This window comes from Odocoileus virginianus, chromosome 26 (assembly GCF_023699985.2).
Source record: "Odocoileus virginianus isolate 20LAN1187 ecotype Illinois chromosome 26, Ovbor_1.2, whole genome shotgun sequence".
Taxonomy (NCBI): domain Eukaryota; kingdom Metazoa; phylum Chordata; class Mammalia; order Artiodactyla; family Cervidae; genus Odocoileus; species Odocoileus virginianus.
Genome location: NC_069699.1, coordinates 40,299,928 through 40,313,479, shown reverse-complemented (window position 1 = coordinate 40,313,479; position 13,552 = coordinate 40,299,928). Strand labels below are relative to the sequence as shown.

Below are 13,552 nucleotides of genomic sequence, written 5' to 3'. Positions count from 1 at the left end.
CATTAGGTAGCTTCTGTTCTATGGTCCAGCATTTCTAGCATTCTCCTGTCAATATATTTAAAGTTTTTCTGTATTTCCAGTCTAGCCACCTGAACTACACCCACATCTGAAGTGCTTAGATTGGTAGAGAAAATCTCACAGAGGCAGACCTTGGCACTAAACTTAGAATTCACGGTCTTCAAGTCTATCAGGTTCTCCGTAACACCCAGATATGCTTCTTCGTTTTCCTAGGCAGCTCTCTTTTCCATTTTTCTTGATGGCTAATTTAAATCTTCCCCTTTCTCGTGTGTACAAAGAACCACTGTCTACCACTTCCCGAAGAAAAAAATAAATCGCCAAAAGGATTTGTCAAATCTTCCAAGACATCGGCAATTCAGGTTGCCGGGGTGTCGGGGCCACACCCGGGCGTCCTGCCCCTCCCACTTCAGCCAGCCTGTGGCCACCGGGACCCTTTGGCCCCCATCCAGAGGCCGGGGGCAGCCCTGGGCTGCCAGCGCGATGTCGCCACGTTGACACCACGTGGGCTGGTATGCAGCCCAGCTACATTGATTACTACCCCGAACTCCCTCCCAGCCCCCGGCCCCACCGGGGGCCGTCTCTCCTCCCCTGGCTGTCTCTCCTCCCCTTTCTTTCTCAAACAGACATCTTTGTACCGCAGCCCCCAGGACCCCTGCGCCCCTCCCCACACCATGGACTGTTCCGCAGGCCACTGATGCTGCCCGCAGTGGGGGGGGGCGGGGGGGCGGGCTGAGACGGCAGCACTCTCACGGTACCAAGAGACAGGTCCGCCTTCCTGTGACTGGGGGAACGCCAGATCTAATGAGAAGATGTCAGCAACTCAGGTTTCCTGGCCGTCCCATACAGACTATATTGCCAAGTATAACTTTCACCGCGCTACCAAGAAAGACCCTCCATTTGGCAAAGACATGCTCACCAAGTGGCCATCACCAAGGACCCCAACTGGTACAAAGCCAAGAACAAGGTGAGCCACAAGGGCATCGCCCCAGCCAACTACGTCCAGAAGCCGGAGGGCGTGGAGGCAGAGGCATGGCACTCAGCTTCACCGCCTGCTTCCACGGCCAGACCGCGCGGAGCAGGCGGAGCGGCCGCTGTGCCCACCAGACAGGTCCTCCTGGTGCGGGAGACCACCGGCTAGACCCGGGGACGCCAGCGCAGCAAGCGCAGCACCCACGAGGACCTCAGGCAGCTGGAGGAGCACCGCACCTCAGATCAGAGGGACAGGCCAAACGTCACGGAGGGCACCGAGGCGCTGAGCAGGAAGGGCCTGAAGCTGGTGCAGGCCACTGGGAACGGAGAGTGTGGAGGCATGATGCTGGGCAACTACCGAGGGAACGAACAAAGTCGCCGTTAAGAATGACGCTCCTGTCCGGTCCTTCCTGGCTGAAGCCTGGGTCCCAACGCAGCTTCAGCAGACACCTGGTGCAGCTTCTGGGCCTGACCGGAGAGGAGGAGGCGGGTCTACGTCGTCGCCGAGAACACGGCTGAGGGGGCCTGCGAGGGCTCGGTCGGTACCGGGAGGAGACTATCTCCTCGAGTTCTTCCTAGACGTCCGCGCGGCCGTGGGACGCCTGGAGGTGGTGGTGTCCGAGGGACCACGTGGCCCGGGGCCGCGGCTCCGGCCTCAGCGAGGACGCCTCCAGCACCCAGGGCACCCGCAAGCGGCCGGTCCAGGGGGAGGCGCCCGAGGCCCTGACGAGAGGAAGCTCTCCACCGAGTCGGACGCGTGGCGTCTCGAGATCCTTCTCTGGGAAATCCACTCTTCCGGGCCAGTCTCTTACCCAAGAATCCACCCCTGCGACGTCGCCCCGCGGCTGGAAAGGGCTGCCAGACGGACAGTCGCCCCCGACGGCCGCCCGCCTGCCCGTCCGAGGCCAGGACGCACTGCGGGCACCCGGACGCCCTCGCACGGCCCTCCTTCCCGCATTTCCGAGGGCGGTGGGAGCGCATCAAACCCACGAGCTGCACCTGGGGCTGCCGGCCCCTTCTGGGGCCCAGACCTGTGGGGGCTGAGCCCAGAGAGACCGCACAGCTGGTGCCCCCGCTCGCGGGGCCCAAACCCGAACTAACCCAGCAGCAGGCCACTGGGCCTCTTTCCTCTGGCCCCCGGAGACCCCGCCCAGGCCCCGCACCTTCTCTCAGGGACCCACCGGTGGGGATTTGGGTGCCCGGCCGCCGGGGCCAAGAAGGGAGGAGGCTGAGGCGCAGGGGGCAGGCGCCCTAGCCCTACCGTGGTCAGGCTCCCCCTGGCCTCCCATCTCTCGCCTTCTTACTGTTTTATTCCTGTATTTACTTTTGAGATTTTTTTCCCCGTGTTTTTTATTATTTTTCAAGATAAGGAGAAAGAAAGTATCCAGCAAATAGGCGTTTATGAGAAGTTTGAGTCTTATTTTTCCTCTTCTGCCAAGGGTTGGGGAGACTAGGCCCCTCTTTACGGATCCATCACCCCAGCCTCGTTCCTTGCCCCACGTTCTGTGCCCAGGTCGCCTCTGTAGCCCCATGTCTGCCCTTGACCAAGTGCACTGTTGGCGCGCTCCACATGCAAACGGTTGGTCAGGGGCTGGGAGTCACTGCCACCGCCACCCACCAACTGCCTTGTGAGATGGAATCCTAATAAATCACTCCATGAGGACGTCCAGAAAAAAACTTTGCCTTCAAAAATTTCCACTATTAAAGCCACACATTCACTTTTCCTGCTCCCCTCTCATCTGATATGAAACAATCCTTCCACCAGGCTCTGAGTCCTTCACTTCAGTTCAGTTGTTCAGTCGTGTCTGACTTTGCAACCCCATGGACTGCAGCACACCAGGCCTCCCGTCCATCACCAACTCCTGGAGTTTATGCAAACTCATGTCCATTGAGTTGGTGATGCCATCCAACCATCTCATCCTCTGTTGTTCCCTTCTCCTGCTGCCTTCAATCTCTCCCAGCATCAGGATCTTTTCAAATGAGTCAGCTCTTTGCATCAGGTGGCCAAAGTATTGGAGTTTCAGCTTCAAAATCAGTCCTTACAATGAACACCAGGACTGATCTCCTTTAGGATGGACTGGTTGGATCTCCTTGCAGTCCAAGGGACTCTCGAGAGTTCAAGAGCATCAATTCTTCAGCACTCAGCTTTCTTTATAGTCTAACTCTCACATCCATACATGACTACTGGAAAAACCATAGCCTTGACTAGATGGACCTTTGTTGACAAAGTAATGTCTCTGCTTTTTAATATGCTGTTTAGGTTGGTCATAACTTTCCTTCCAAGGAGTAAGAGTCTTTTAATTTCATGGCTGCAGTCACCACCTGCAGTGATTTTGGAGCCCCCAAAATAAAGTCAGCCACTGTTTCCATTGTTTCCCCATCTATTTGCCATGAAGTGATGGGACTGGATGCCATGATCTTAGTTTTCTGAATGTTGAGCTTTAAGTCAACTTTTTCACTCTTCTCTTTCACTTTCATCAAGAGGCTCTTTAGTTCTTCACTTTCTGCCATAAGGGGGGTATCATCTGCATATCTGAGGTTACTGATATTTCTCCTGGCAATCTTGATTCCAGCTTGTGCTGCATCCAGTCCAGTGTTTCTTATGGTGTACTTTGCATAAAAGTTAAGTAAGCAGGGTGACAATATACAACTTGAACATACTCCTTTCCCGATTTGGACCCAGTCTGTTGTTCCATGTCCAGTTCTAACCATTGCTTCCTGACCTGCATACAGATTTCTCAAGAGGCAGGTCAGGAGGTCTGGTATTCCCATCTTTTGAAGAATTTCCCACAGTTTATTGTGATCCACACAGTCAAAGGCTTTGGCATAGTCAATAAAGCAGAAATAGATGTTTTTCTGGAACTCTTGCTTTTTCAATGATTCAGCAGATGTTGGCAATTTGATCTCTGGTTCCTCTGCCTTTTCTAAAACCAGCTTGAACATCTGCAACTTCACAGTTCACATATTGCTGAAGCCTGGCTTGGAGAATTTGGGGCATTACTTTAATAGCGTGTGAGATGAGAGCAGTTGTGCGATAGTTTGAGCACTCTTTGGCATTGCCTTTCTCAGGGATCGGAATGAAAACTGACCTTTTCCAGTCCTGTGGCCACTGCTGAGTTTTCCAAATTTGCTGGCATATTGAGTGCAGCCCTTTCACAGCATCATCTTCCAGGATTTTTTTTTTTTTTTCTGCTTTGTACCAATATCTTCCAGGATTTGAAATAGCTCAACTGGAATTCCATGACCTCCACTAGCTTTGTTCCATAGTGATGCTTCCTAAGGCAGTCTTGACTTTGCATTCCAGGTTGTCTGGCTCTAGGTGAGTAAGCACACCATTGTGATTATCTGGGTCATGAAGATCTTTTTTGTACAGTTCTTCTGTGTATTCTTGCCATCTCTTCTTAATATCTTCTGCTTCTGTTTGGTCCATACCATTTCTGTCCTTTATCGAGCCCATCTTTGCATGAAATGTTCCCTTGGTATCTCTAATTTTCTTGAAGAGATCTCTAGTCTTTCCCATTCTATTGTTTTCCTCTATTTCTTTGCACTGATCCCTGAGGAAGGCTTTCTTATCTCTCCTTGCTATTCTTTGGAACTCTGCATTCAAATGGATATGTCTTTCCTTTTCTCCTTGCTTTTAGCTTCTCTTCTTTTCACAGCTATTTGTAAGGCCTCCTCAGACAGCCATTTTGCTTTTTTGCATTTCTTTTCCATGGGGATGGTCGTGATCCCTGTCTCCTGTACATCAGGCACTCTTATCAGATCTAGTCCCTTAAATCTATTTCTCACTTCCATTGTATAATCATAAGGGATTTGATTTAGGTCATACCTGAATGGCCTAGTGGTTTTCCCTACTTTCTTCCATTTAAATCTGAATTTGGTAATAAGGAGTTCACGATCTGGGCCACAGTCAGCTCCCAGTCTTATTTTTGCTGACTGTATAGAGTTTCTCCATCTTTGGCTTCAAAGAATATAATCAATCTGATTTCGGTGTTGGCCATCTGGTGATGTCCACGTGTAGAGTCTTCTCTTGTGTTGTTGGAAGAGGGTGTTTGCTATGACCAGTGCATTCTCTTGGCAAAACTCTATTAACCTTTGCCCTGCTTCATTCTGTACTCCAAGGCCAAATTTGCCTGTTACTCCAGGTGTTTCTTGACTTCCTACTTTTGCATTCCATTCCCCTATAATGAAAAGGACATCTTTTTGGGGTGTTACTTCTAAAAGGTCTTGCAGGTCTTCATAGAACCATTCAACTTCAGCTTCTTCAGCATTACTGGTTGGGGCATAGACTTAGATTACTGTGATATTGAGTGGTTTGCCTTGGAAACGAACAGAGATCATTCTGTCGTTTTTGAGATTGCATACAAGTACTGCATTTCAGACTCTTGTTGACTATGATGGCTACTCCATTTCTTCTAAGGGATTCCTGCCCACAGTAGTAGAAATAATGGTCATCTAAGTTAAATTCACCCATTCCAGTCCATTTTAGTTCTCTGATTCCTAAAATGTCGACATTCACTCTTGCCATCTCCTGTTTGACCATTTCCAATTTGCCCTGATTCATAGACCTAACGTTCCATGTTCTTATGCAATATTGCTCTTTATAGCATCGGACCTTGCTTCTATCACCAGTCACATCCACAACTGGGTGTTGTTTTTGCTTTGGCTCCGTCGCTTCATTCTTTCTGGAGTTACTTCTCCACTGATCTCCAGTGGCATATTGGGCACCTATCCACTTGGGGAGTTCATCTTTCAGTGTCCTATCTTTTTGCATTTTCATTCTGTTCACGGGGTTCTCAAGGCAAGAATACTGAAGTGGTTTGCCATTCCCTTCTCCAGTGGACCACATTTTGTCAGAACTCTCCACCGTGACCCATCCATCTTGGGTGGCCCTACATGGCATGACTTAGTTTCACTGAGTTAGACAAGGCTGTGGTCCATGTGATCAGATTGGTTAGTTTTCTGTGATTGTGGTTTCAGTCTGTCTGCCCTCTGATGCCCTCTCTCAGTGCATACCATCTTACTGGGGTTTCTCTTACCTTAGACTTGACTAAACTGATTAACCCTCTCTTCTGAATCATCACTATTTCTTGTTTGTTTGCTTTCCCCCTTAGTCCAATCAATATGACTGAATAATGAAAAAAAAAAATAAACAACTAACCACCTATGATAAAGTACTGGAGTATATGTTTAAATGTTAATTAAACTAGTTTGCTTACTTAGTAGTATAATTATTTCATTTAAATATAAAAATAAGTTGTGGTATATTGATACAGTAGAATACTAATACAGATATTAAAAGAATAATAAAGAAATAAAATGGAACTACAATATTAATATCATAGGTTGTTGTATTGACCAAAAGAAAGAAAACATTATATGGTATGATTCTATTTACATGAAGTTCAAGAACTGGCAAAACTAGTTTATCACAGCACAAGTTAGAATAATGATTGTGCCTTTGGAAAGATGTACAGATTGCATAGGGACTTAAGTGAACCTTGTAGGAAACAATAAATGTAAGGTATTTTTATTTATATTATGGTCATCTGGGTGTATGAGTATGTAAAAAAATACATAGACTCTAAACTTTGATATGCATTTTATACTTTACATATGTTATCTCTCAGTTAAAATAAATATAAGACTTCCATTTTCTTATTTTTTTAAATCTCACAGGTTCTAAGGTTATGTACCACATATAAGCACTGAAGCAGTCTATGTTTTCAAAAAAGAAGGGTTTTTGTTTTCTTCTAAAATATTAAATTTCTATAAGAAACCTTAAGACTATAGTCACATAACTTATTATCACATTACTATACCTTCCTGCTAATGCAGTAATTTTAATATACTTGTATTTTAATTAAAAAAAAAAACTAAGCAAAGAATTTACCACAGCATAGTTTTCATTGAAAAGATAACTTATAAACTTTTTTCAATTTGCAGCATCCTTCATTTTAAATATTGGGATTTAGTTGTTGGACATATAACATGCTTAAGCATGTCTGTATCTGCTTTGTTTTTTTAAATTGTGGTAAAAAAAAAAAACCATAACATAAATTTACCATGTTAACCATTTTAGGTTTGCAGCTCAGTAGCATTAAGTATACTCATACTGTGCATCTGTTTTGCTTTTAATCATGATGGTTTACCTTTTTATTATCATCCAGTACTGTGTTCATGCTCTCTATCCACAAAGTGTCAATGGGACCATCAAATACAACCCATTTCCGGTCAGGTGTTTCTGATAAGGCAAATTCTCTAAAAGTGTTAGCCACAATGCCATCAGTCCACTGAGGAGGAAGAAAGGAAGAGTTGGAAAGCTTCCTTTAAAAAACTATAAAGTGATAACATAAAAATATTTCAAATTTCTTGGCTTAATGTGCATTGTCAATAAGAGTAGAGAATGTTTCTACTGTGGATTACCTCGTGGGACACTGGGTCAAATTGTCCAAAGAGTTGGCCCATAGTAATGGATTTGGGGTTTACAGTCCTATAAATGACTTTTTCTTCCTCTCCATAGCCACGTTCATTCATAAGAGTTAGAGTATCAGCCAGCATATGCAGAACTTTTGTTTTAGCAGCAAAAGGCTCTCCTACTAACATAAAACTAGGAAGGAAAAGAAGTCATTATACAATAAGATTCTCAAAAATAATGGTAAGTTAAATTATTTACCTATATACTTGTATATAAACTTTCACCTTATGATAATTACTACATATAATTTTTGAAATTATATTACTTTGTCTTGGATATAAGGTGGTTACATTTAACTGATCTCTAAATCAAGTTCTCAATATTAATACCTTTATCTACAAAAGAGAATAAAAATTTTCCAAATGATGAAAAAAAAATTTCCAAATAGAAATGGAAACAACTGCATACTTAAGAAAAAAAATTTAATGACTTGAGGTTTCCTAAGCAGGGAGGTGGAGAGGATTCACTTTTCCTCATTTTCACTTGCTACAGTGCTCTTTGCCAAATACTCTGAATCTCCTCTCTGCTGGAACATAGTACCTTCCTTGCTCTCTTTCAGGACTACTAGATGACTAAGGAGTAATAAATGGAAATGATGAGTGTTAGTTGGTAGAGGAGAGATAATTTCCCATGAGGGACCCTACAGAGCTCTCTCTTTTCCCTCTAGCAAGCCGTGACCCACAGTGTTGAGACGGTGGCTGCTCCAACAACCTGGGACCTGAATAATTATGATGAGCAGAACCTCCAAATTAAATTATACTGAAAACAGTATGATTGAGAAATACACCTTTGTTCTCAAGTCACTAAGATTTGGGTACAGATTGTTTCTCTGGAATAACCTAGTCCGTCCTTACCGATAGAAATTGGTACCTAGAAGGAAGAAAGGTATTCTTGCCATGATAAAAAAAAGAGAGAGAGACTAAAATAAGGGGCACGGGCTTAGAGGCTAAGTTGTGGGTGGCAAATTAACTGTTAACAGAGGCTAAAGGATTGGGAATTAATGCTCTGCTGTGGAAAATTCTGAAAAGATGGGAATACCAGACCACCCAACCTGCCTCTTGAGAAACCTGTATGCAGGTCAGGAAGCAACAGTTAGAACTGGACATGGAACAGACTGGTTCCAAATAGGAAAAGGAGTACATCAAGGCTGTATATTGTCACCATGCTTATTTAACTTATATGCAGAGTACATCATGAGACACACTGGGCTGGATGAAGCACAAGCCAGAATCAAGATTGCCGGGAGAAATATCAATAATCTCAGATATGCAGATGACACCACCCTTATGGCAGAAAGTGAAGAAGAACTAAAGAGCCTCTTGATGAAAGTGAAAGAGGAGAGTGAAAAAGTTGGCTTAAAGCTCAACATTCAGAAAACTAAGATCATGGCATCTGGTCCCATCACTTCATGGCAAATAGATGGGGAAACAATGGAAACAGTGGCTGACTTTATTTTGGGGCTCCAAAATCACTGCAGATGGTGACTGCAGCCATGAAATTAAAAGACACTTACTCCTTGGAAGGAAAGTTATGACCAACCTAGACAGCATATTATAAAGCAGAGACATTACTTTGCCAACAAAGGTCTGTCTAGTCAAACCTGTTTTTCTAGTGGTCATGTATGGATGTGAGAGTTGGACTATAAAGAAAGCTGAGCACCAAAGAATTGATGCTTTTGAACTGTGGTGTTGGAGAAGACTCTTGAGAGTCCCTTGGACTGCAAGGAGATCCAACCAGTCCATCCTGAAGGAGATCAGTCCTGGGTGTTCATTGGAAGGACTGATGTTGAAGCTAAAACTCCAATACTTTGGCCACCTGATGCAAAGAGCTGACTCATTGGAAAAGACCCTGATGCTGGGAAAGATTGAAGGCAGGAGGAGCAGGGGATGACAGAGGATGAGATGGTTGGATGGCATCATCGACTCAATGGACATGAGTTTGCATAAACTCTGGGAGTTAATGATGGACAGGGAGGCCTGGCATGCTGCGGTTCATGAGGTCGCAAAGAGTCAGACACGACTGAGCGACTGATCAAACATTTGGTAAATTTATTCCTTGAGATAATCTGGGAGATAGATAATAAATCTATTGAAATTGTGGTTTTAGGGGGGAAAGATAGTGAACAGAGAATTATTAGTATATATTGGTGGCTAAGGGATGCATTTAACAAGGAACTACAAAAAGAAATGAGCTCAGGAAAATACGGCCACTTTGCAAGCAGGAATGAAAGTAGAGAAAGCTGAGAAATAGAGACTTGAGAGACTGAATGAGGTGATTTATTCTCATCTGCAATCGGTAAGAGATAAGTTGAGAAAAATCTTTGAACAACAAAGATCAGCTTAGCCTAGTAGCAAAGACCAAATCAAGAGCAGAGCCATTGTATCACTTCACTATAAGATATGCAAGGTTAATATGGTTCCCAGCAATCATTTCCAGATGGTGAAATAATTAGGGAAAACAGATTAAGGATATGGGCCTACCAACTAAGCCAGATAGGTTCAAGGATACTACAAGGACATTTAGAAAGGTGTGACTTAATAAGGACTCCTCTGGTGGCTCCTGGCACACCTGGAATCAAATGGAAAAAAAAGTTTATTAAGTTTCTGAGAGAGTTAACTGACAAAGAAACCATGAGTCTAGGCTAAAACACCATGTGAATGTTTAAGATGTAAAAAAGACTCTTAGTTACTGAATGCATGAGGGTTGACTGTACTAATTCCCTCTATTTTTACATATGTTTGAAAATTTATACAATACAAAGAGCTTTAAAAAAAAAACCTGCCTTTAAAAAATCATGACTTTTGAGACATCAACTTTGTATAGGTAGAGAGCCAGCTGAAAACATTTTTCAGCTCTCAAGGAAATTTTCTCTATTATCCACCTCACATGTGACCAGGGAAGAAAATGAAGAGGGGAGACCCCTCACAAGGTTGAACCAAAGTCCACAGAGGACAGGTTCCTGGAAAAACCCCTCTTGGGTAGCAACGTCAAACAGAAGTATACCCAGGTTTTACGGGGATCTCAGTTTATACAATTGGTGGGGGAGGCTGTCTCAGGAGGGGGGGAACAATATATATATATATATATATATATATAATTATGAATATAAAATGGCCAGAGCCACTTAATGGTACCCTTTACAATAAATTATGTATAAAATGACTCTGACTCCCTGGAAGGGCCTGTACAAACTACTGAGGTACTTTCACAGTCAGTCTGTCTCTGGAATTAGGGCCCAGCATGCCCTGCTGAATTTCAGAACTGCTACCAACAAGTACTGGCTTTGTCTCTTCAGTTTCTGAATGTGAGTATTTGCTGTGGGAATCATGTTCCGGTAAACCCACTATTATTATGCTGGATGTGTGCAGGGCAGATAACTTGTTTTTCTATTTTTAGATCTCTGGAGCAAGAGGAACAGCTTTCAAATCTGATACACAGACTATCACATATCATCTAGAAATTCTAGACTTTGAGTCTGGTTCCTTGGTTGGAACTTTCGGGTTGCCTCCTTGGGAAAGTAAAAGTGTATTTAATGTTCATGAAGTAGAACAAATAACGTATTTGATGATCAAAGGGGCAAATTGTGGAGGGTCATTAGTGCTACATCACTGAATGAGCACTCCTTTCCAATCTTTTTTGGACATGTAGCGTGAGAGAGAAATACAGCGTTGTTTTTAAGTCACTGGAATGGAGATTGGTTGGGGTAGAGTGGGGATGGAGGGTTGCTCCCTACTGCACCTAGCAAAATTTGCTGACTCTTTGGTTTATAAATTTTAGTTGTTTTAATAGTTTAACTTAAAAAAAATAACAGCTAACTATGGCATCTAACTATCTATAATCTTACCCGTGTCTAACGATCATCATCTCATATGTCTGAATCATTTTTTCAAGAAAAAATTTAACAGGCTGAAGATTATGTACTTTGCAGGCTTCATGAGCACATTCTAAAAATTCCTAAAATAAAAGAAAAATGGAATGCATTTCTACAAAATGCTATTGTAAATCATATCATTCATGTCTTATAAACAAATTTTTCAAGAAATAATAAAATTGTGTCTTCTTACATTTGTAAACTATTTCTTAAACCTTTTTTTTTTTACTTAAGAAAGGAAGAAATGGAATTAAAATACTTTAAAAAATTAGTGTTTCCCATTATAAATTATCAGTGATCATGGCACCATAGCACTGGGTGTATGCTGCATGAAAACAACTTGTCTTATTAGTTTTTCCAGAACTCCACTTTTGATTAGGATATAGAAGGACATGCCAAACAATCCTTCACACTATGGTAAATAGAAACACACAGAGGTTACAAAAATTATAAAAACTGTAAACACACAGGAGCATTTTGGATACACATAAGTCTAAAGGAACTAAATTTCAGAAATGGCAAACCATTCCAATATTCCTGCCTAGAAAATTCCACTGACAGAGAAGCCTGGTGGGCTACAGTCCAAGGGGTTGCAAAGAGTTGGCCACAACTGAGCAACTGAACATTGAGCACAAGCCTAAAGGAACTAAATTTCAGAAAGGGATAAGCCTATCATACAGACCAGCTGCTAGTTTTACTTCTAGAAGCAAGTAAGGACAGGTAGGCATTGGGCTGACCTGCTATACTGCAGAGGGAGTTTGCTGAAGTAAGGAGAAATTGACAGTATTTTAATGACCATGTAGGCTCCTGTGACATATAAATCTGGAGGAGTTTCAAATATAAAGCTGGTTTTTCCACTGCGTATGCTTTTGCTGAGTGTGAAGTGACACAAGAAATCAAAGGCTTAGCTACAAGCCCCCACAGAAAGAGATTTTCTTAGTCTTTGGATGTTTTTATCCCAAAATGCTGCTAGACGAAGGATCCTATCATAGACTAGGACAATTCTCTCTCTAAAGACATTTGAAATCAGAGATAAACTAATGATCAATACTTGTGCAACAAGACTCCTGCTCAGGTCAACTACTGGTTGAAAAGATCAGCAGCTCAACCTAGCTATCTTACAAAGAAAAAAAAAAAACATGGTTTCCTACAGGAAAATACAACCAGTTCACCCTCTTATTTTCTACTCAATTTTTAACAGTCATAAGAAAAAATAGCTGTTGATCAGCAGGGGAGAAAAAACAGTAAATAAAATAACTCACAGATGACTCAGATGTCATAATTAGCTAACAAAAAAATAAAATGACTTTTATAAATGTATAAAAGAACACAGACAATATTACAAAAATAGATGAAAAGATGAAGAATTTAAGCAAAGAAATGAGACCTCTTAATAAAATCAAAGTGGATAAAATAAAGCTGAAAAAAATACAATAGATAAAATTAGCAGTTCATTGGAGAGGCTTATTGGTAGACCGAACAAAACCAAAGAAAGGATCATGAATCTTAAAGACAAGTCAATAAAAGTATCCAAACTAAAGCACATATAATAAAAACGATGAAAAACAAAACAGAAACAGATCATAAGAGACATGTGAGACAATATAAAATAGTCAAAAATATTAATTCCCCAGAAGGACAGGGGAGAGAAAATTGGGTAGAAGAAATACTTTAAAAGATAATCAGTAAGAATTTTCTGAAGAAGGAAAGTAAAATACAGATAGCAGAAGTGCAGCAAATACCAAGCAGGATAAGTACAAAATAAATAAAACTTGGCACAGAGTCAAGAACGGGAAACAGAAAAAACATTTAAAACAACCAGAGGAGAAAGAACACAGGACATTCAGCAGACATAAATAAGGAAAAATAGTGGACGTCTAACCATAACAATTCCCCTGGGACCTGGCCCAACCCTCGACCTGAGCGGACTCGGCTCCCAAAGCAGACTGGGGTGGGACTGAGGCTGCTCAGGAGGCCGTGCCAGCGAACGAGCCCCCTTGCATCAGAACTCGGCGGGGGGTGCCCTCCGAATGAAACCACCACCGCAGGATGCAGGTGGGCGCTTGTCACCTAAGCCGAGCCTCAAGCCGCCAAAGTGGAGAGGCGTGCCTGGAAGAGCTCCAAGAGGCGTAGGGCTCCAGGGCTCCCGGGGCTGTGGTCCCTGATTACAGCCAGCTTGCTTACAGTCGCCCCAACAACTGACACCCAGGACCCTC

At 42.9% G+C, this 13,552-nt stretch overlaps 1 protein-coding gene and 1 pseudogene across 1 annotated transcript in view; one reads left to right on the top strand and one right to left on the bottom strand.

Annotated features, from left to right (window-relative positions):
* Nucleotides 1-13,552, bottom strand: part of DNAH12 (dynein axonemal heavy chain 12) — a 175,832-nt gene that overhangs the window by 92,946 nt on the left and 69,334 nt on the right. The window contains exons 30-32 of the mRNA XM_070455873.1: nucleotides 11,310-11,419; nucleotides 7,414-7,597; nucleotides 7,140-7,280 (exon numbers count right to left, since the gene is read on the bottom strand). Coding sequence (XP_070311974.1) covers nucleotides 7,140-7,280; nucleotides 7,414-7,597; nucleotides 11,310-11,419 — 435 coding nt within the window. The remainder of the gene's footprint in view (nucleotides 1-7,139; nucleotides 7,281-7,413; nucleotides 7,598-11,309; nucleotides 11,420-13,552) is intronic.
* On the top strand, nucleotides 828-2,087 carry LOC139031309 (tyrosine-protein kinase CSK-like; annotated as a pseudogene).